Genomic DNA, 21,995 nt, shown 5'->3' on the forward strand with positions numbered 1-21,995 from the left:
TTTCTCTTTAAAATGTATTTAAGCTTTGGTTTTGCCTGACTGAAAAGCTGATAACCCTAGTTCCTCAGTGTTGTGTTTCTGTCCAAAAATACTGAAAGGAAAGTATAAAAGTAATTTTTTCGTTTTGAGAAAGAAGCATGTTTTCTGATGAAATCTATATGCACCTGGCCATGCTCCAAAGTTCAGGAGGTTTAACTGAATGAGCAATTGTTTTCTGCTTTCCCTTTGTTTCCTAGCTACCGAACAGGGGTTACATCTCTCGTAGTAGGCTGAAAATTATTTCTGACGAGAACAATTATATAAATGTCATGAAAAAGATGTTATCAGTTTAGTTTGGCTTTTTTTTTCCTTGCAGAGTTTCAGAATTACCTTTTTTGAGAGGGGATACTGGATTATTACAGATAAGAAGAGGCCTTAGAGACAGTATCCAGGATACAGTGCCTCGGTAGAGCCGAGATGCCTCTGCTCACTCTCTTTGCAACTTCAAGCCAAAGTGGAGCCAAAGACAGTGGGAAAGGTTACATGTGAGCTGTAACCAAGCAAAGAATGCTGCAGTAATAGACACCAGATTACATTTTGGACTGGTAATAGGAGCTATTCTTCAGGAACACCTTGGACTGCCACTGATTTATTTTCTACACACTCCGTGCCTTAGCAGGAGTGACGCTTGACTTGCAAGGTCACTGAGATGTACATTGCAACACCGGGGCCTTTGAACACCCAGCCTGAGAGGCACAAGTAATCTTATTGATGAATACTTTACTGGTCCTCACCTTCTGCGCAGTAGCCCATGCATCCTGGAGTGGGCTGCAGGAGATACACAAAGAAAGCGCCGCAGTTCCTGACGGCGATGGGAATCCGGAACAGGCAGCAGTCCCTGGTGCCCCCAAAGACCTGCCAGGTAGCACAGCCCGTGAGCTTTTTGCTCTCCCCAGGAGCTGGCAGGGATTCAGACTTCAGTGACAGCCACACTGGAGCTTGTGTCCCACATTTGTTCATCTGAGGGTGCACACAAAAGAAATCTTTTACAGCAAGTGTGGTAAAAACACACGGAGAATCACTAAACCCAAGAACCTGAGTGTGGTGAACGTGGAGGGTCAGTGGAAAAGCTGTGTAGGTTGGGATGAAAATGTCTTTCTTAGTTTGAGAGGTGGCTTTATACAGATAAAACTCTTAAAGAGCACAATAACAGGATTCCAAAGTGTTTTCCTCAGGTTTTGGTTGGTTTGTATGAAGAAGATGTAAACATGTAAGCAGGCTTGATCACCTGCCTGCAAAACAGCTGCCTTGCTCATGGCAGCTCCTGCCTTTCCAGCACACACTGGAAATGTTTAGCCTGAACCTCTCCCTCATTCTTGAAGACAGACACATATGAAGGATGTACAAAACGTATGTTTTATCATGATGTGTATGACTTAATCACATTTTAATTTTTTTTCTAAATTTTTCCTTTCAGGCTTTTATCTATTATCAAATTCCCTGAATACCCTGAACACAGGAATTCCCAAAGCAGAAGCCATTGGTCCTAAATGTTTTAAGTGACAGCATGATGAGTCATGACCGGGAGAGGCTGATTTCCATTTCCCAGCTTAGGGATGTGTGTTCAGGAATCTCAGATCTGAGCTGCCCTCTCTACCTGTTAGGTTCTCCCCTGACTAAAGGAACATGGTTCTCTAAAGCTGTCTTTAATTTAAGCACCTTGGTGAGGAGATTAGGTATAATCAGGGCCTTATTAAATATACAAAGCCAATTACAATGGTCACTCATTATTCTGCACCATTACCTAGCGCTTGCCAATATGCAAAGCACAGCGATATTTGGGCTAAAGTTTGGAAATTGTTACCAAATGCTGACAATAATTTGCTCTCAGATATCAGTCATATTCAGCAGAGCGTGACTGCTGCCATCACTTTACATTTTTCTAGCCAGTGGCAGTGAACCATCTCTACTAGTCCAGCTTGGGGAACGTGACTCCTCCCTGGGTGAGTGTTTGGCTATAAATCACACTGGGGGAAAACAAAACAAAACAAAAACCCCACAATTTTTTCTCATTGGCCCTGGTTTGCTGCCTCACTTTCAAGATCGAAAGTTATTTGTGACAGCAGGGGAAGCGGTGAAAGTCAAAGGATAAATTTATTAAGTCATGCACCAGTGCCCTCCTGCAGTTTGAGTTGTACCTGGGAGCTATTCAAGCCAGAAAGCAGGGGCAGGGGAGAAGGGGTGCACAGCCAGCAAAGGGAGGATAGTTGAAAAAAATCAAGAATATTACATGAGACAGTCTGATTTCCCTTTGGAGCTACTTATCGTCAGGCTTCTGAAAACAAGCATTCCAGAGAGACACTGCTGAAATTGTCCAAGGTTTGCTTTTTTTCCCCCTGAAAAGTGGCAGCAGCCAAGCAGAGGGGCTGACCCTGCCCTCCTGTTTGGTGTTCTGGTGGCCTTGCAGGTGTCACTGGAGCTCACACCATGCAGCAGGTCCCTGGGGAGGAGCAATGCGCCAACATTGTGCTAGCAAAGTAGAAGAGATCAACCTGAAAATGCTGCTAGGTGGAGTTTTAGACCTTTCCCTTCCTTTCTTTAAAAGCCACCTTGTGTATAGCATTTTCAAGTGGTTTGTTCTGTTTATTTTTTTACAGCTTTAAAGGACATGGGTGCTGTGAAAAATACAGATATGCTGGGAAAAATACAGATGATGGGAATTTGCTGCATCCTGGTGGACTTCTGACCTAGAGTGCAAGATGTGGTGTGAAGCAGCATGTTTGCAAAGCATGTGTGTGAGCATACACTTGTAATGACCCAGGAGAGTGGAAAAAACAACATCCAGAGAAGCAGCACGGGAACAGAGAGAAGGATAGAAACTGGAGCTCAGTGGTCTCTGCTTCCTACTCATCTTCTGGATGAGATACCTGCACCTTGAATTTCCTCTTGCTCAGGGAGTCTGCGAACTTCAGTGCCTCTGCATGTGTGAGTAAAGATTGCTGGACTGGAACATTCTTTTTGAAATTACACTAAAACACAGGTATTAGTGAGTTCACCCTGGTGGTGTTTGGAACCACACAAGCTGGGAAGAATTAGTTATGGGGAGCAGAGCAGCAGGGATGAGTGAGCACTAGAGCCCAACAGATGTGTGCAAACTCACAGAGCCTTGAAGGAAATGGTTTAGTGAGGAGACACAGCACAGCCTACCCAACTGAAAAAATACTCTAACAATTTTCCATAAAAGAATTTATGGAAAAAGAATTTGCTGAAAATGAGCTATTGCATCCATCTGGTGTTGCCTTTACCAATGTAACTGGTAACACGTCAGTGCTGCTCCACTGGGAGTGCAACTGCTGGGCTGCCTCTGGCCAGGCACACTCAGTGCCTCAGTTTCTCTGGCTGCTGCCTGACCTTGGGCAAATAACAAAGCTCTGTGTACCTCACTTTCTTATCTCTCAACAAGAGGTGGAGATGACTGTGATGGTGATAGCACTTTGGTGCCTTTCAGCAGTGCTGGGAAGATAATTCATTAATGAGACACCCATCTCTCTGTTGTGCTGGGGGCCATGTAGATAAACAGACAGATGCCAGTGGATTCTGGCTATGAAAAAAGACAGAAAGTGATCCATACATAAAAGTGGACCTGGATCCCTTGTTAACACAGGGAGGGAAAAAAATGGAATAAAAAGATGGTGATTTTCTCCATTTTTATCCTCACCAGAAGTCTGTGAACCATTTCATTGCTGGAGAAAGTGTGGATTAGCATCACTGACGTCAGCATGCAGCTTTCTGATAAACCCCCACTGGGATCTCCTGTGTTTGCCCTGGCCAATCCTGCACTGAAACCACTTGAGCGAGACAGTTTGTTATGTAATGTGCACAAATTACAGGCGATGACCAACCCTTACGAGGGGTTTTACACCCAGAAAAAGTCAGACTGTGAGACAGGAAGTTATTGTAACAAACTGTAATTCAGGATTACAGGCTGGCCAAGGAAGGATCTTGGTATAAATCAAGTGTTTCTGTTTTCCTGGCAGCTCTATGACACACATGAATTTATTTTCTGCTATGAACTGCGTGTGGTCCTTCTGAGTCAGGCAAGTTGCCACACACTAGCCAAAAGGATTTGCTGTGTGAGGCCTCTGTGAATTAGAAGGCAGACCTGGGAAGGGGCAAGGACAAATGTGTATTCATGTGTTCAATCAGCAGTAGAGATAAGAACAGAAAAAAACCCCAAACAAAACAAAAACTATAGAAACTTAGGAAAACAGAGCCAAAATTTTCAAGTCCCCACTGTGGCACAATTTGCATGAATTTTGTACCTGTCATGTGGGAGAGTAACCAGAAAATTGAATACAGAGGTAGCAGATGATAGGCACGTAAGACAGAGCATTTACCTGCAATATCTACAGTCACTGCTGCTCTATATTGGAGAGACGTGGGAGTCTCACACCACTCAGCAGCATTTCCAAAAGGAAAAAGAGGAGTTACACAGCTACCTCTACAGAAGAGCAAACTCCACAAGTTTAGGTGTCCAGTGACACAGCTTGCACAAAGGAGAACTTCTCCAACACAAAAGGGGCACTTTAGGCTGTTGCAACCCTTTTTAGTATTCTTCCATACTTTATCTAATCGTAATTAAATGGTGTTTTTCATCTTCAAAGCATTTTATAAACCTTACCCAATTAATCTTTGCAACACCTCTATGTAGCAGGCAAGCATTCATTAAGTATTTTTGATTCCTAATTAGGCACCAGATAATCATTTAAATAATCCAATTTAGAAAACCTAAATAATAATAAAAAAAAGTGTTTTCCCCCTTTTCCAAAACAAGGGAACAATGGTGTCTCCTTCCATTTGCTTGGGGTTTGGAGTATCAACCAGTTTGATTGATTGAACACTGTGGTTCTTCATAACTGCACGAAGAAATCAAGCTCGATTGTTCTTGTCACTTGGGCATTGCTGAAATTATGCTGTTAAAAATAAGTAGCACCATATGTGAGGAAGAATGCATTGTTTTAGTTGGATGGAGATGGAAGGCTTTTTGGTGTGCTGCTGGTTGGCAGTTAAAGCATTGTGATTTTGCATCTGTTATCCACTCAGAACTTTACTTTAGCTTTTTTTTTTTTTTTTTTTTTTTTGATTTCTTTGGAGTTAGTTAGAGTAAATAAGTTTGGGGGGTTTTTTTATTTCAGTCTGCGGCCAAAGTCCACATAAATCAGTTTACATCAGGAATATCTGTAGTAGCAATTAAACTGGTGCCTGTCTTGTTTTTCTTTTAAGCACATGCCTCTGAACAATAGAGGCTGTAATTGTAATTTCTACAGAACGGTTTCTGCGTGTCTGAAAAACAAACAAGAAAAACAAAGGCTCCTCATACCTACCATTATGATTTGGAATATTGACGTATGTGTGCGAGAAAGAATTACAGATTAAATGATACCTTGAAAGAGTCACACGCTTTTAAATTCATAGTACAATTGCAAATCAAAGTGGGGCTGGATTCAGAGCAAAATAAAAATTGAAGCAAAATAATAAATTAATGGCATGCAGCTGAGATACTGTGTTTTGATTGTGAGTATGAAATGTTCTACAAGAGGTTAAAGAGGAGGGAATGAAACTGAGTATGGAAAAATACATCTTCTCCTTCTCCAGGGACTGAAATATTAAGCATCATGGGCAGGTTAGATTTGACATGCTTTAACATGACCTTGTTTTATACACCAAAGATTAACATTTAAGCCTATGCTTGATCCCAGTATATATGTAAAAAAGTAAACTTATATTGCTAAAAATGAAACTATTGAGAAAATACCAACTCTTACTGCATAATGCGTCCTTCTGCCTGCACATTTACAGTTGTACATGAATTTCGAGCATACACAGATTTGGAGAGGGTTTTGCTCATTTAGAGGATGAAATTTCTGAAGGAGGGTATTGAGAGTACTCTTGATACACCATCACAGGCAGGTATTACTGGACATTTCCCAAAAAGAGTCTCATATCCATAAGTACCCTGTAGAAAAGCTTGCTACAGAATTGTGTATGCCAAAAAATTGCAGTTACTGGGCTGGCTCATGGGAGAGAAATGAATTTAAATCAAGAGTTTTTGCAGTTGGAAGGGACCCACAAGGCTCATCAAGTCCAAATCCTAGCCCAGCACAGGACAACCCCAAAAGTCACACCAAGTGCCTGGGAGCATTGTTCAAACACTTCTTGAGCTGTCAGGCTTGGATCTGTGGCCACTTTCCTGAAGAGCCTGTTCAGTGCCCAACCACCCTCTAGGGGAAGAACCTTTTTCTAATATACAACCTAAACCTCCCCTGATACAATTTCAGGCCGTTCCCTTGGGTCCTGTCACTGTCACCACAAAGAAAAGATCAGTGTCTGCCCCTCCTCTTGCCCTCACAAGAAAATTGAACAACCCATGTCTGCACCCAGAAGTCCCTGAACCAGGGGTTGCTGGAGATTGTTAATATGCAAAAAATGAAATTTTCCCCTTTTTCCTGCCACTGCCTCCAGAAAATGACATTCTGCTGTGGGTGAGGGCAAGCACTTGGGGCCAGTGGAACTTCTCCACAGGAAGAAGTGAGTTTTCAGTCCACTTCTGGCTTAGCTGTGAGTGTGGTGTGGCATTTGAATTTGCATTACAGGCAGCAGCGTGCAGTGCTCTGCTGAAATCCACAGATTGATCTCTTATCTGACTGTGAAGCAGATCTTCAATAACATTAGCTTGTGATGTTCCCTCACATTTCTTTTTAGTGTTTATGCCTCCCATGGGGCTTGCCCGTATGTACATGTATCCAGATGTATGCATATAGCCTGTATTATTTAAATTCAGAAGCTGGAATTTCTGTAATTGATGTATGTTTTTCCCATATTGGCTGTTAAGTGCTTCTCTGTATTTTTAATAGATTTTCTGTTGAGCTTTAATTTTTCCATCTTTTGTTCTTCCTCTGAAGGTCATTTTACTATGGTCTGGCCATGTCTGTGCATTGTTTCTTGCTTCTTAGTACACTGCCTTAATCTTAGCAAAAGCTTCCCTATCCTTTTTTCATTTAGAGTTTCTGCCTTTCACAGAAAATTTGGCGGTTCTTAAAGAACAAACCATGATCTGTAGCAGCAGCCTCAATACCTGAGGATCCAAAAATGTACAAATTTGTACTGAATTTCTACTAGGATATATTTTTGGATAGGGGAGTGGCTGTGGCCAGGAGTGCATGTCCAGGATCTGGTAATTGCTGTGTCTCCTTCGGGAGCACAGGGGGAAAGGCAAGGAAGAAACAGAGGGAGGAAGGTCAGGATCATTTGTTACCTGCCCTGAGAAATTCAGCAGGCAAAGCCTAAATTGAAAAGCTCTTTCAATCAAAAACATTTTGCCGCTGGAGAAATAGGTTTATGGACAGCAGTTGGATTCAAGGGATGGTGGGTTCAGGAATGCAATTAATATTTTCACTTTCTCTGACTTAAAAGCTTTTGGGTTTTTCTTCTGTCTTTTTTTCTCTTTGTAGCTTATGGGTTTTTCTTCTGTCTTTTCTTCCCCTTTCCCCCCCATTTTTATTAAATTAGTATATGAGAAGAGCTGTTTCTCGTTGCAAAGTTTGCTGTGCCTCTCAGCTGTGACACAGTTGTATTCTGGGGCTCTCACAACCCCTGTGTGTGTGACCTGGTTCTCCTGTGTAGAATATAAGAGTCCCTATGGTTACAAAACCGTATGCAGACAGGGCCATGTTTTTATTGTGGAGGTTTTTCCATGGCCAGATTCAGAACAAAGGCATTGAGAGTATCTCTGGAGGAGTCAGGCTCTGGGAGCTCCCCTCCCTCGTGTCCCCCAGCATGTGCCATTGTCCTCCCACACTTCTCCCCCACACTGGGCAGGACCTCTAAATCTCCATTATGGCTTAAATCCCTCCTGAGCTCAATTGGGTGACAGAAATCCTTACCCACCAGCACTTTGAATTAAGAAGTTAATCTCATCCATCGATAAGCAGCTAATTGTATCTGGCCAGTATCAACAAGATATCACCAGGCATATATTTTACAAGGTACTGGAGTAATGTTCTTTTTAATTCTGCAGCCGTATTGTCAGGCTTTATTTGGTCTCTTTTCTCTTCTATCTGTTCAGGGTTTTGTCTTTGACTTTTTTAATTAAAATCAGCTCGCTCCAGCCAGACTGGAATGTCCTATAATAACTGCTTATTAAGGAGTGGAAGCTGTGCAGTTATTAATTTAAATTATTTTGTTCCAGAGGTTTTGCTGAAATTAAATGGGAAACCAAATCAAACAATGATTTAATTAAGTGGAAGAGATAGAATGTAGAGGCAGATTTAGAAGGTGAAGATCTAAAAGAAGCGTATTCTTCCAGTTGTGACATCTAACAGATGTAATCCTTCATCAGCGTGGTGAAGCAGAGATTTACTGTCATTCAGAGGATAATGAAGAAACCAATGGCACGAATTATGTTACAAGATAAGAAACTAAATTAATGAATATACCTTCACAAACCTGAATGAAAAACTCCAGAGAAGAGATTAAAAGAAACAAAGCATGCATTGTTAGAAAGCAATTTCATAGAGTTGAGCATTGCTACATACTCAAAATTGCTGAAATATAATGAGAAATTAAATAATATTATAGAATATGCATGTACACTTATAGAGCAACCTGTAAAACTTCATAGTGCATTGGGATATTTGAGGATGACCTGCCATGAAATTAATATTTCAATAACAATCCTGCCAATTATTCATGTTAATAAGATTTATAGCTTATGTATGCAAAGTGTTAGAAATTCTACAGAAATAACAACTGTCTCTTAGCATTTCATTAAACGTTAGATTATTAAGATATACTTCAGTTGTGATGACTTCACAGGTCCAGTTTGAATGAATGTAAAATGTTTTTGCTAATTTTGAGAGGGTTCTCCAGCTGGAGTAGAATTACCTGATACCAAAGATCCTGACACTCTAGGATGAATATTTCATCTTTTAAGTAATTTATGGTAATTAGTTTATTATTTTCTGAATAATTTTGTTTAACTTTATGCTTGAAATTATTCTAACCTCCTGCAGTTGGGATATTTGAGGTGGCAATGACTTTAGCGAGGGGCTCATGTTGCTCTGGCAACAATGATTGCAAGTTAAACATTATTGTCATACATATTAAACACACATAAAACCAGATAATTATTTTTTTTGTCTCTTTTATAGAGTAGTCTTATGTGGTGGAAGTTTTTTTGCTCCAGAAAGCCATTAGCATGCTTATGAAAGTAAAGAATGCAAGAAATGATGATAGCAGAAAAAGATTCAACTTTAGCTTTTCCTTCACTTCTCCCAAAGATCGCTTTAAATATTAATTTTTCTGATTTCATCATCAGAAGAAATCCCTAACTCATAATAATTTATGTGGGAAAAGAGTCAGGTTTCAGAATCCATTCTTAAAGCCATACAGTTTCTTGGAAAAGGCACAGCTTGAGGTGACATACACTGATTACTAAAAATCCCTCTGTAGAGCTGGAAAACACCTGGTTTTATATTGGAATATTGCCTAGTCTGGTTGAATATTGGCTATTCCATAGGAATCCTGGTCTCTCATGCCCTTGGGTATGACAGTGGTATTGTTGGTTTTGATGGTGGTGGTGGTTTTGTTGCTGTTGGTTTTGTTGTTGTTGCCATTATTGTTGTAATTACTATTATTACTATTATTATCATCATCATTAAAGTGGATTTCCCATTACCACCCACTTATCCCCACTGGATACAGAGGCTAGGAGAGTACAGAGACGGATGGGGAGGAAAACTCCCCGAGAGGGTTTGTTCCAGCTCCCCAGGGTGGAAGCTCAGGTTCTGCTGACCTCGACACATCTGGTGGGCATTTCGGCGGGCAGGTGGCCGAGCATGAGGCGGTACCATGCCGGTGGCAGGGAGTGGTCACACACCAGGTCCTGGCTGGCCACTCGCTGCAGCTCCAGGGAGTCGAAGCTGGTGCTCCTGCGGGGACTGCGGAGGATGCGGTGTCCCCCCGGCCAGCACTCGGGAGCTGGGGAGGCTGGAAAAGGGCAATCATTAATCAGTTCATCAGTTTAATTCCACTGGACGCTGCTGATAGCTGCTTAAATCCTATATCCTTTCATGTCACGGTTCATTTTAGGATTGGGCTGATTTTCAAGGCAAACCATTCCAGAATTAAATATATAAAAGTGCAAGCTTAGTAACATAAAGATTTTAGTTATCTAGATTTTCATCCTATCTGAATCAGGACCAAAACCCTTCGCCTTTTAACGTGATTCCAGCCTAATTTTAGGGATTAACATCTGAGCCACTCCTCCTCAGAAATCAAGTAGTGTTTTGAGGTTCCAAAGCCTTGTGACCTTTGAAAATACGTGGGGTTTTAATTTAGTTTACTACACGCATGAGCGTTTTAATCATGGTATAAATTCATGCTCAAGTATAAAGTGCACTTCATGCTCAAGTATAAAGAGCACTTCACATGCTTTTAAACATGCGCTGAGAAGAATTAAAACAAAAAATGTTAAAAAGACAAAAAAGAAAAGAAATGGTGTAAAAACAACGATAGAGGGTTTTGAGAAATCGGCTCAAGTTAGGCTTGCAAATATTCAAGCCACAGGTCAGGCTCAGTTGAGGCATAAAGCCGAACACCTCAGAGCTTCTGCGTGTGCATCTCAAAGTCTGAATCAAACCTGCTGCCCCTTGACGTGTGTTTCTTTATTCGCCTGCCCTGTTTATTTTCATACATTTCTTGACTCTTTTACAGAATATTCAGTTCTTTTCTTCTCATCTGATAAAAAGAGGCCATGTGGTGATTCTGTCAGAAGATCTGAGCATGTACAGAAACAGCCTTTTCTTGGTTATCTGAGCCATTTCTTGATGAGGCCAAGTCCCTTTTCACTGTGTCAGCACCGCAGAGTAGTCACAGGAGGGGACCGAGGTGGAGCTGCTCTGCTCTGTGCCTCAGCAACAGAAGGTTCAGCTAATTTCTTGCTGCAGTAATCTTTAATTGCTAATGATGATGTAAGAGGCAGAGGCCACATCACAGGAATTGCACAACCTGGCAGTTAGCAAAATCACCTCTTTTCACTGCAAATAGAGCTTATTTATGTGGCACTGTTGACAGAGAATAAGATCCCTCCCCATAATATAATTTTTCAAATGTCACTTCTCAGATTGTGACTCTGCTTTAATATTACGTCAGTGGCACTCTGAAACACATTTATCATTTTTACTTTATTGACAAGATACTCAGAAGGTCAAAGTCAATCCATTTATGGCAGTATTTTTAAAGATTTTTTTGATTGTGCCAAAGGCAAGGCAATGGTATACAAGACAAATGGGGACAAAATGTAGCGTAACAAAGCCTTTATTGCAATTTTCAGGGAACTAAACTGTCAAAGCCATTGCAATTCCAATGCAAAATTCAACTGAATTAATACAATTGCCTTTTTAAATAAAAAAGAAGTGCCCTAAGCTTTTCTTTTCTATAGGTAAGAGACATTTCAGAGAGGGAACACTTGGAAATATTGCACCTCTAATTAAATCTCGGATCAAATTTCTTCCCTCAGAAGTCCTTCCTGGAGACCACATGGAGACTGTCCTTCGCTAATTCCCAGCCCAAGGGAAGAAGTGACATTTCAGCAGACCAACTATTTTACTCAAATGAAAAGTTTACCCTATATTTAAAACCCCTTAAAAAAATGCAGACCCTTGCTGACCCCTCCAGTACCACTCAGGGCTTCAGGAGTGTTAATGGGAACAGAATCTTGGCTTGTGGTGCCTTTTGCTTGCCTGGATTAGCTCCTGTCTGAACAAAAGCAAAAGGAACCTAAAAGCAAAGGTCTTTGCATAGTATTGCCACAGGAATCCTGCAAGGACGCTGTAATATAATTAATTGCATTCACTTTCTCAATAATAATAATATCAAATTGTGCCTTTAGATGTAACTAATTGCCTTCTGCTCGATATGTGTTAGTTACAATCCAAATTCATACCACATGTTGTGGTCTTACCAGTGATTAACTACTCTGTCTAAACAATGCAAATATATTAGACACTGACACATGGCTAATTATTTTTCATCCCTTTCATGGTTTTGTTTGCAGTAGTTTAGAAAAGGCTTTCTCATATTAACACCAGAGGAGCTGAATGCTGCAGGTGGGCCTGGCAAAGGCCAGGGAGGCATTTGGAGGAGCACGTGGGGGAGACACACAAGGTCCCTAAGGAGAGGGGTGTTCATCCAGTAAATGTAACAGGAGTTGGGACGACAGCCATGTGTTTGCTTCTGGAAGAGCCCTGGCTCAAACAGCCACCTCTGAAGGTGTATTTTACCCTGAATTCACTGTCAGAGTCTGCTTATGGACCTGTGCCTGGGTTTAGTTATGCTGGCAGGCTGTCATTGAGGAGGCAGGATGGCAAATTGATCCTCTGTCAGCTCCCCTGGAGCCAACCTGCCGGATTTTGTTCTGTCCCTGACGCAGATCAGACCGAGGCATGCGGAGCCGATGGCGCAAAAAACCTCACCCAGGTTTTGCAGCGAGCCACGAGCAAAACAAACCCTCAATTACTGAGTTCCCCTTGTAAAATGGTGCTTATTATGGCCCTGTGACAGGATGATTGTAAACTTTAACATGCAAATTGCAGGCTGTGGTGCAAGTTAATTACCATTGGCTTTCCCGAAGAAATAAATGAATAAAGGCATCTCTGTAATCAGACTTTATTATAAAAACGTTATTTAAAAAAAAACCCCAAAACAACAAGATGGCACAGCTGAGCCCTGTCGGTTCCTTGTCTGAGAGATGCTCACTTGTACCATATGGTGGCTGCAGCTACATTCAAATCAGATGACACCTCCCTGTTAATTTTAAATTCAGGTGCAGGTGTCAAGCTTGGGGACAGTTATGAAGTGCTCAATATCCCAGTAGTCCACCTTGATGTCCACATCCACCTCTAGTACAGAGCCACTGCTGCTCTGGGCTATTCAGACTAGGTTGCTTTTAAAGGAAACTATTTTCTTATGTAAGATGAACCTACAAATTTAATTTAAACCAGCTCTATTTCAATTATTGTATTAAAGGGGCCCATGAAAAAAAGAAAAAAAACAACCTGACATTTTAGGGAGCTGGTCATTATGACTGTTCTGGTTTCCTTCAGGAAGAAATTAAACATTACAGTGAGATTTTGTGGCTGTCTGTCCAGAGAATTGCTGGAATTGAATGTTGGATGTGCTTGGTGCAAAGAGCTGCTTCTTGACCCACCACCAAACTCAATATAGGCAAGAAGCTGTTGCTAAGACATAAGGATGTGTTTGCTTTACTAGACTTAAAAGCTTTTTTTTTTTTTTTTAAATGTAACAACTTTTTGCAGCAAATTGTGGCAAAGAGACGCTGAGTAACTCCTTTTTGACACTGAAAGCAAACAAATAATAAAACCTGCTGTATCTGCTAAGAGGAAACGACATTTGAGTAGCTCTGGTGGTATGATGGAGCAGGTTCCTTGGGGAAAAATCTGTCTCCATTGAAGCCATGAGGAATGCTGCTGTTAAAGTCTGGATGTTGAGAGTCATCTGTTAATGTGTGGGAAAAGAGGGGCAGCCTGTGGGCTTGCTGGGGAGAGGAGAAGGCAGAAGCATCCAGAAATACCCCATGGAAAATGAGCAGGAGGTGGATATCTGAACTGAATATACTGCTGTGGACAGGGGGTTTGGCTCTCAGCTAAAGGAAATCTCAACGTGACCTCAGCTGGAGGAAGACACTCATGTCAGCAGGTCCTGGGGACAGCCTGGAATCCCAATGCTGGCCATTACTGTACCAGGTGGCACTGAGGCTCCACAGGGCTGTACCAGGAACCAGCCAAACAAGAGTCTGGAAAGGTGTTTTTAGGGTGTCGCTTTGGGATACTCCCCACTTTGGGATACTCCCCACTTTGGGATACCCGCCGCCCACCCACACATTTAACACCTGAAACACCCACTGGGGTTTCAAGCAGGTTGGTAGCTGGGTGCTCTGCAAAGAGCTGAGTCACCTGTACACTTCTTGGGCAGAGTTATTGGTGGAAAACATGCTGTTTTGGGAACACCAGGCATTTGCTGAGGGTCTGTCCCTCCTGGCTGGTGCTCATGGCCATGGGAAGAAGCAGCAGCCATATCAGGGACAAAGCCAGGAAACTTAAAGACTGGCAGGCTGAAAAATCATAAGGAAATAATTTGCTAAACCTTTCCTTTCATTTCTAAAGACAGGTGAGTACAAGTGTAATAGAGCTTTACCTGTCCCTCTTGCTCCCAGCAAATATCAGTGGCTTATGTGGAGGAAGGTTTAAGAAGTTGTGAGATTTTGTTTGTTTGCTTTGAATAGCGACTGCAAATCAAATAATATCAATAGGTGATGGCAGCCAGGAAACCCTGAAAGAAGTATAGTCCACAAGCCTGAGGTGCATGTTTGCTGTGGGCAAAGCCACACAATATATCTAAAGGGCATTCTAAAGCCTTGGAAAATAGCTGGCAAATTGTAAAATAACTTTTGTGTGGAGAGTGAATGAAAAGCCAGTGACTGATGCAGGCAATGCTAACCAACAGCAGCATTTGGTGATCGGCTGTGATTGCTCTGTGACAGGAAATATGTGTCCCCACACGCAGATTTCCTTCTTGCCATCATCTCCCACTTTGTGGGAGCACAACCTGGAGTTTTCCCCAAAAATACATGTAGCTATATGTATGTATACATACATGGGTATGAAAAAACCCTGTATTTCAGATTATGTATGAGTACTCATATTTTTGACATTTGTATGACATTAGATTTTTGAAGTCCTTCCATCCCTGGAAGATTTTCACATTTCTGCTTTTTGTTTCTTACAATCCACAGTGGAACAAAACATTTTCTGGTGTGTTTGACTTTCTCTTCACGGGAAAATTATGAAAGATTTTCATATGGAAGAATCAGTCTGAAATGCTGAGGCTAATAAGCCATAACTCCAAATTAATTTTTCCCTTTCTTCTCTTTCTGTTTTAGAAACAGAAGGAAGTTTTTTAATCACCAGCCACTTCCGTGCTCAGGGGCTGCACTTCAGTGATGTAGAAAAGCTCAGGTAAGAGTTTCTGAAGCTTTCAGCATATCAGTGCCATCACTTCCCCATATTATGATTTACCAGACATTGAAAGAGAGTTTATGTAGAAAAGGAAAGGCAGATATTGGGAAAGGGGAATTCTTTCCAAGCTCTTAGTGGATGTGTTCAAAATAACAGTGGAATCCAACTGATCTGACAACATTTAAAAATTCCTTTTGGTGCACACAGGTTCCAGGTGAACAAACATCTGTTAACAGATATTTGTAGCTAAGGAACATCCAATAATTTATTAAAGATAGAAGTTTCTGCCTTATTTCACCAATACTTACCAAGATTTTACTTCAATTATTCTGCCTGCTGATGACAAAAAGTTTTAATTCTTGACAATATTCAGAGGCAGAAAACTGTTGTGAATGTGACAGTGATGACTACATTAAAATGCTTGAATCTCCTTTTATCTACCCGAGTGCTCCTCAGGTAGATCAAACATAATAATTGTGTTAAAAAACCTTGATAGCTAATAAATAAAACTATTTTCAGAGATTTCAGAAGCAGAGGAACCTCCTACTGAACTGAAATGATAAGGAAGCCCATTGTACAAACACCACACACTCATAATGGCCAGGTCTTGAACAAGTCACAAAGCATTCATAAGGCAAAATTGATAGAGATAAATGAACCATTGTGCAAAATGAATGTAATTATAGAAATTTTGACCCAGGAAGAGGCAAGAGGCTGAGGACCTGCTGAAAAGAATATGACATTTAATACATGTTATTTGTACTGAATAACAGGCAGATGTGAGAATAAAACCCTCCTACGATCTGAGGATGTTTTCTTTCTGATGCATCTGAATTTCATTTTTCTGGGAACAAGGTCACTTATCATCCTGGTCTTCTACGGAGTAAAGCAATAAACTATTGACAAACCAAGGGCCAATGCTCAGTTCCAGAGCAAACAATTATTTATTCATGCTCGTATCTCTTATCTTGCCTTGCATTTCTATTTTTAACTTGTGGTTTCAAAAGGAGGAATTGATTATGTGAGACTTTTCTTTTAGTCTGTGTAGCCCCTGAATAATCTGCAGAATAACGAGCTGCATACAGCTCAAACAGGTGGGTGCAGAGACAGGCAGAGAAGCATTTTGTGTGGGGCCAGAAGAGGTGTCAAGAGGATCTGACCAAACAGGTGAAAATGAGGGGTCCCTGTGAGGAGTGTGAGCAAAGTCTGAGGAACTTCCTGGCAGGTTACAGTGGAGTTTGGACAACTGTCACAGCAGATGGGATAGAAAGCAGTTTCTTCAGTGCTCCATAAATACAGAAGATGAAGGAACTGTTTATTTTCAGGGACAATGGATATGTGGCCAACTGAAGTGAGCAAGCCAAGAAGTGCCCAGCAGAAGTGTTGTCCTTTGAAGTGTTTCAGTCTCCAAGAATCACTGTCTGGCATCTCTCATCAGTGTGAAAATTGATCATGGATAATGTGGTGGACACAAAAAGCACAGGAAACACCACATGGACAAAAAGCAGTGAGCAGCTGTACGGGCTGGGTGAAGTCAGTAGATACCCTGCTTTGCAAAATGCAGCCTCATCTATTGCATGTGCCAGTTAGAAAAAAGAGAAAAGCCAAATGGTGTCAATAGCTCGATTATATTTTACCAAGTCTCCTCCTCACTCATTCTGGCTCAGCCCTAGAGCCATGCAGGTTGAGAATCTGAATATAGAAATCACTTACTATTGCTGTGTCACAACAGAATTCAAAACCTCATAAATTTCCTCAAGTTATCTCTAAGTTAATGATGATGCCTTTAAGGGCTTCTGAACAATCAATAAAAAGAAAATTATAATTATTGTTATTGATTGGGCTATTTTGCTCTCATCCCTCAGAATGAAAAAGTGAAATCAAATGAAAAGGGTCTTTCTTACCTCCTAATCTCAGTTGAACATACAGTCACAAATGCAGCTTTCCTGAATAGTAGCAGCAAAACCAAACTCACAGGTTTTGATTTTAGAACCCACTGGGCTCTATATAGATGGAAATTTTATTTCCATGGTTTACCCCTCTGAGAGCTGGAGTTGTTTCTATGCCTCAGACACTACACTGGCTAATTACCATTAGCGAGCCACACATTTTTCCAGACTGCTCCCATGGATAATGCTGAATTTTGGCCACATTTTCCTGCACTTCCTCAATGCAGTGCTGTGTGTCGATTATATTATGCTGGGGAAAGTGTCACTGCTCACTTGCTGTCAGTGCTTCCAGGATGCAGCAGAGGCTGGTGAGCAGATAAGGGGACTCCGAGTGCAGTCGGCTCAGCACTGCCAAAGCCAGGTCCGCCTGTGTGTCCTGGGTGTGATTGAGCTCCTAATGGATGCGGGGTGACGAGGCAATTTTTCCTGCTATTGTTTTGCTATTATTCACTGCTGCTATTCATCCCATTCACTGGCACGACAGCGCGTCAGCAGCCACACTCTCTTCACATGTTTGTAATGGGCCTTTCTGTCAGGGCTCTGACATTTGGGATGAATGGCTGGGTTCCGTCTTGCCTTTGGAGTAAGGCTTTATTCCTTACAGTGCTGCAATAATGTACACAGACAAGCTCCACTTCCCAGCTAATGCACAAACCTGGAAGGATCTCACGACCATCCTAACCAAAATTTAGGTTTTCTTTGACCCTGTCCTTCATCCCCTTGTGGGCTCTCTGCTGTGTGAAAGTTGGAGAGAGTTGATATGAAACATGTTCAAGCACGTAGCAGCTCCTGCTGTGGATGTAAAAAGTTCTTCTCATGCATTATAGCACTCTGGATGGATTTAAAAAATATTGAAATAAAAGGTCATGAGCTAGAAATAGCCAGAAGCCTGCCTGGCCACTGTGATAAGATAAAGCTGGCTACTCCCAACCGTGGAATTGTGACGTTAAGCCTAATAGATTTCTAAAATCCAAATTTATCAGCAATCCTCATTGTTTGTTTCTTCAACTTTCAAAAGGCAGAGATTCTGTACATAAAGTCATGATATCTTCAAAACTAAAATAAATCGGTGCCTTCCTCCCAGAGAAACAGGATTGTATCTGTTCCAGCCAGTATTTTCCCTCAGCCATGATGGTATTCCAGGGAATCTCACACACCTGGTTGTGTGTCTAGCACCTGACAGAGGTCTGGAGACACCTACTCATGCCATGAAACATCAAGACTTTCAGTTCCTGTATACAAAAACCTCCAGATAAACATATTTGCTATTTTTATTTAGTTGAATTTAGGTCCCAATTCCCAGTTCTAACAGGTGCTAATTTTCCTTTTTGTTTAGGGTCATCTCTGCTTTGGTTGCTCCACAGATCTTTGCTTATTTACCAGAAGTATTAGGAGCACCAATAAAAATAGCAAGGTTTCAGGAACCTATAAGGCCTTCAGCTAAAAGCTGCTTTTTGGTGTAAAAGAAAATGCAGCTCAGCTGGTATCAGCTGAGTCTTCACCACATTTAAAGCTGCTACCTGTACAACCTTTTAGGATGTAATTACCGTAACAAGAAAAAAACATCTCCATAATTATATGTATGTAAAGCCAAAAGCCTTTCTGTGGCCATCCAGCCAGAGCTGCAGGTACAGATCTGCAAGTTCATGGGGGACACGAGGGATTAGGGAGGCACAGGAATAAACAGGGGACAATTGTTGCCCCAAATGGTGCAGCAATTTGTATTATAGGCAGCTGTGCTTTGAGCAGGATCAGCCACGCAGAAGGCAAACCTACTGATTTCTTCTCGTTCACACTGAATTAACTTTCATCACAGTGCAGGTTTGTGTGTTTTAAAGATTCTGCTCACTTAAAAGTGTGCTGGAGACGTCTGTGTCCTCAGAAGGTCCTCTGAGGCAGAAATAAGCTCTGTCCCTCAGTGGCTGATTGGGCTGCAGGAGGGTTTCCCATTCAGGGATGGGTTGGAATGGGGTGGGGATTTCTTCCACCACTGTTGAAATGGTGCTTCTAACAGGAGGTATAGCACTGGCACTTTCTAGGTCTTTAGAAAGAAAGTAAAAGAAAATCAGATTGCCAGATGGAGTATTCTCAATGGGAACCACTCTCCTCCTCAGACACTGATAAAGCAGTACAGCTTCTTCTCACCAGATGACATGAATCCTAGCAATTTTTTATTTCCATGGAGCCATTTCCATGCTGAGCTTTCAATTCTACTCTTCCACCTCCTTCTTGCCTGATAACAGTGAGAGTATGCTTTTAGATTATAAAATCTAAAGTTATACCTTTTAGTGAAAAACAGTTTAAAAAAATAGCATTTCTGAACTGAAGGAGGAAGCAACCAGATCTCAATTCTTTTGCTAGGGAATAATTGACCTGCAAATGTTATCTGTGTATAAAGATAGGTAAAACAAGGTGATTATAGGCAGACAGGCAGTATTTCAGGTTTTCTTCCATCTTTCTGTTATCAAAACAAGACTCAATTTTGCATTCTTAGTTGGTAATTGGCTAATAACTGTAATTTTCATCCTAAGAAGACAGGCCAGCCAGAAACCAGTGTTCAGAAAAACCCTACAATATGACAATTGATCAATTCTTCATTAGACTTGATGCAGTCAGGCTACCACAGTCATTTCATTTGCAATTTGAGCTAGAAATAAAAACAATTGGCAAAAATCTAGTAGAGCAATTTCAGATTGGAAAGCCATAACACAAATTAGGGCACAAAGAAACAGCAGGCAATCAATTTATCATTTGCTACTTTGTTCTTTAGCAATTTGCAGTCATTGCTGAGTTGCTTTTGAAACTTGTAAAATTTGATTATGTGAAACCTGGTGAGTGTCAGGCTTTGGTCATTTCTGGGTTGTGTTTTATGAGTTGTTTTATGATGAAAGGATGTAACCTCAGGCTGAGCCAGGGGAGGTTCAGGCTGGACAGCAGAAAAATTTATTCACTGAAAAGATTGTTAAGCATTGGAATGGACTTCCTAGGGAAGTGGTGGATTCACCATCTGTGGAAGTGTTCAAGAAATCACTGGATGTGGCACTCAGTGCTCTGGTCTAGTTGAAAAGGTGGTGTTCGGCCAAAGGTTGGACTTGATCATCTTAGAGGGTTTTGCCAATCTTAATGATTTTGTGATTCTGTGGTTCTTTGTTCCAGGAGCTGGTTGGAGAACAGGGAGTTTGTATGGGTAGATCTGTCTGGCATCTGCTGATACCCTGCACAAGCACACATAACTAAAACTTGGCATGGAAGTCCTGGCTGCTCTATTTCTGTAATTTTCTACAGTTAACCCAGTTCAGAGAAGGTTTAGTTACCCATAAAACTTCAAATGCCACTTTAAAAGCCACGGTGTGGACCTACAACTGCAACTAGTGTGGGAGCAAGCTGTGGTTCTGTGTGTAAGAGTGGCTATTGCCCCTCCCACTGTACCCTCAGTGTGGGTGGGGTAGCACAGAACTGTGATGATGTTTTTAACCCCGGGGTTTGGATAATTCCCCTGTCAGCCCATGAACAAAAGCGGGTTTGCCTGTGATAGACTGAGGAGTGGTGGTGCCCACGCTGCTGTGCAGCCCCTACACCGTTCACCTTTATCCACTGGTGACCTCAGCCAAGAACACTTTCCCTTTTTGTAGCCCCCACAATGCTTGTCCTTCTGCTTTCAGAAAGGAGGATCCCATTAACCCTTCTTAGCCCGGGTGATGAATTGTGTTGTATAAGTGCTTGCAAGCAGTGGGAATGCTCCGAGAGGCATTGGGTGTGTTTGGAGCACAGACTGCACAACAGGCCCAGCAGAAGGCAAACAAACAGGTGAGAGGAGCATTTGGGGACATTTTCTGCTGGGTTTGAGCTTCACGGGCAGATTTGGAGCTGGCTGATTTTTCCTGACTTCAAACCATGACTGCCATGTGCTGGGGCAGTGGCCTGAGCATTTGGCTGTTTCATGGCAGATCCCCTCCCACTGAAACCACTCTCTTTTCTATAGTTTTGTTAACTATTCAATATAAATAAGAACACTCTAACTTTGCCAACTTCCAGTGCTGTTTCCCCTCTTTGAATTTTTCTTTGCACTGATGCATATTCAATTCTGTTTACAAAATGCATAATTTCTTGATGAAAACCACAGGTCTAATACCAAAGTGTTCTGCTGCCTCCTTTCTGGGCTCTTATTCTCACCCCATATTATTTAAGCAAACTTACCCTTTTTCCACGAACTGCCACTCTCTGTGATGATCCCTCAACTCTCCCTCAATGATCCTTGTGGGCCACTTCCAATTCAGGACACTCTGGGATTCTATTTTTAACCCACAAAGACTTTAAAAGGTGGTGTGGAAGAAAAGCCAGGGTCCAAATTTACTGTGAAGATCTTTGCTAGATATTCCTTAGCCTCTCATTCCTCCTCTGTCATGCCACAGTAACACTGTAGGCTCAAGTCAAGTTCCATTTCATCCTTTCTATTATTTGCTGAAATAAGCGTCTGGTGCAAAGCAAGGCACTCAGATCTAGGTTATTCCCTCACAGAACATGTAGATGCAGCAGCATGGCTTGATATTAATATCATCTGAATGGCTAAATCCCTGCAAAGTGGGGTAAAAGTTTGCTCCTAGGGATCCAGCAAACACACTTAAAGCACTGAATTACCTCAATTCTAAAATATCCTTCCAGCAGCACCACAGGGCCTGGATACACTTTAGGTTATTTTGCTGCATCTGGAATTTTGAGGCTATTCCAGAGACATGAAAGCACAATGAAAGCAGAATTGGACAAACATGTGAAGGCTTGAGGTATAAAAGGATTAACAGATGCTAATGTTCTACATTTTTCTGCTGCAATATTGTAAGTACAGACAGCACCCAGAGCAAAGCAGAAAGTGAAGGATTGTATGTAGGAGGGACAGAAAGACATGGCTATCATGGTGTGCTGCTGTAAATTTTGAAAAAAGGCAACTGTTGAACAGATGTTACCAGCACACAGA

General features: G+C 41.6%; 1 protein-coding gene across 1 annotated transcript in view; it reads right to left on the reverse strand.

The window, feature by feature from the left end:
- LOC116446613 (von Willebrand factor D and EGF domain-containing protein-like) overlaps positions 1 to 21,995 on the reverse strand; it is a 170,525-nt gene that overhangs the window by 124,502 nt on the left and 24,028 nt on the right. The window contains exons 2-3 of the mRNA XM_032114757.1: positions 9,833 to 10,017; positions 774 to 999 (exon numbers count right to left, since the gene is read on the reverse strand). Coding sequence (XP_031970648.1) covers positions 774 to 999; positions 9,833 to 10,017 — 411 coding nt within the window. The remainder of the gene's footprint in view (positions 1 to 773; positions 1,000 to 9,832; positions 10,018 to 21,995) is intronic.

This window comes from Corvus moneduloides, chromosome 7 (genome assembly GCF_009650955.1).
Source record: "Corvus moneduloides isolate bCorMon1 chromosome 7, bCorMon1.pri, whole genome shotgun sequence".
NCBI lineage: Eukaryota > Metazoa > Chordata > Aves > Passeriformes > Corvidae > Corvus > Corvus moneduloides.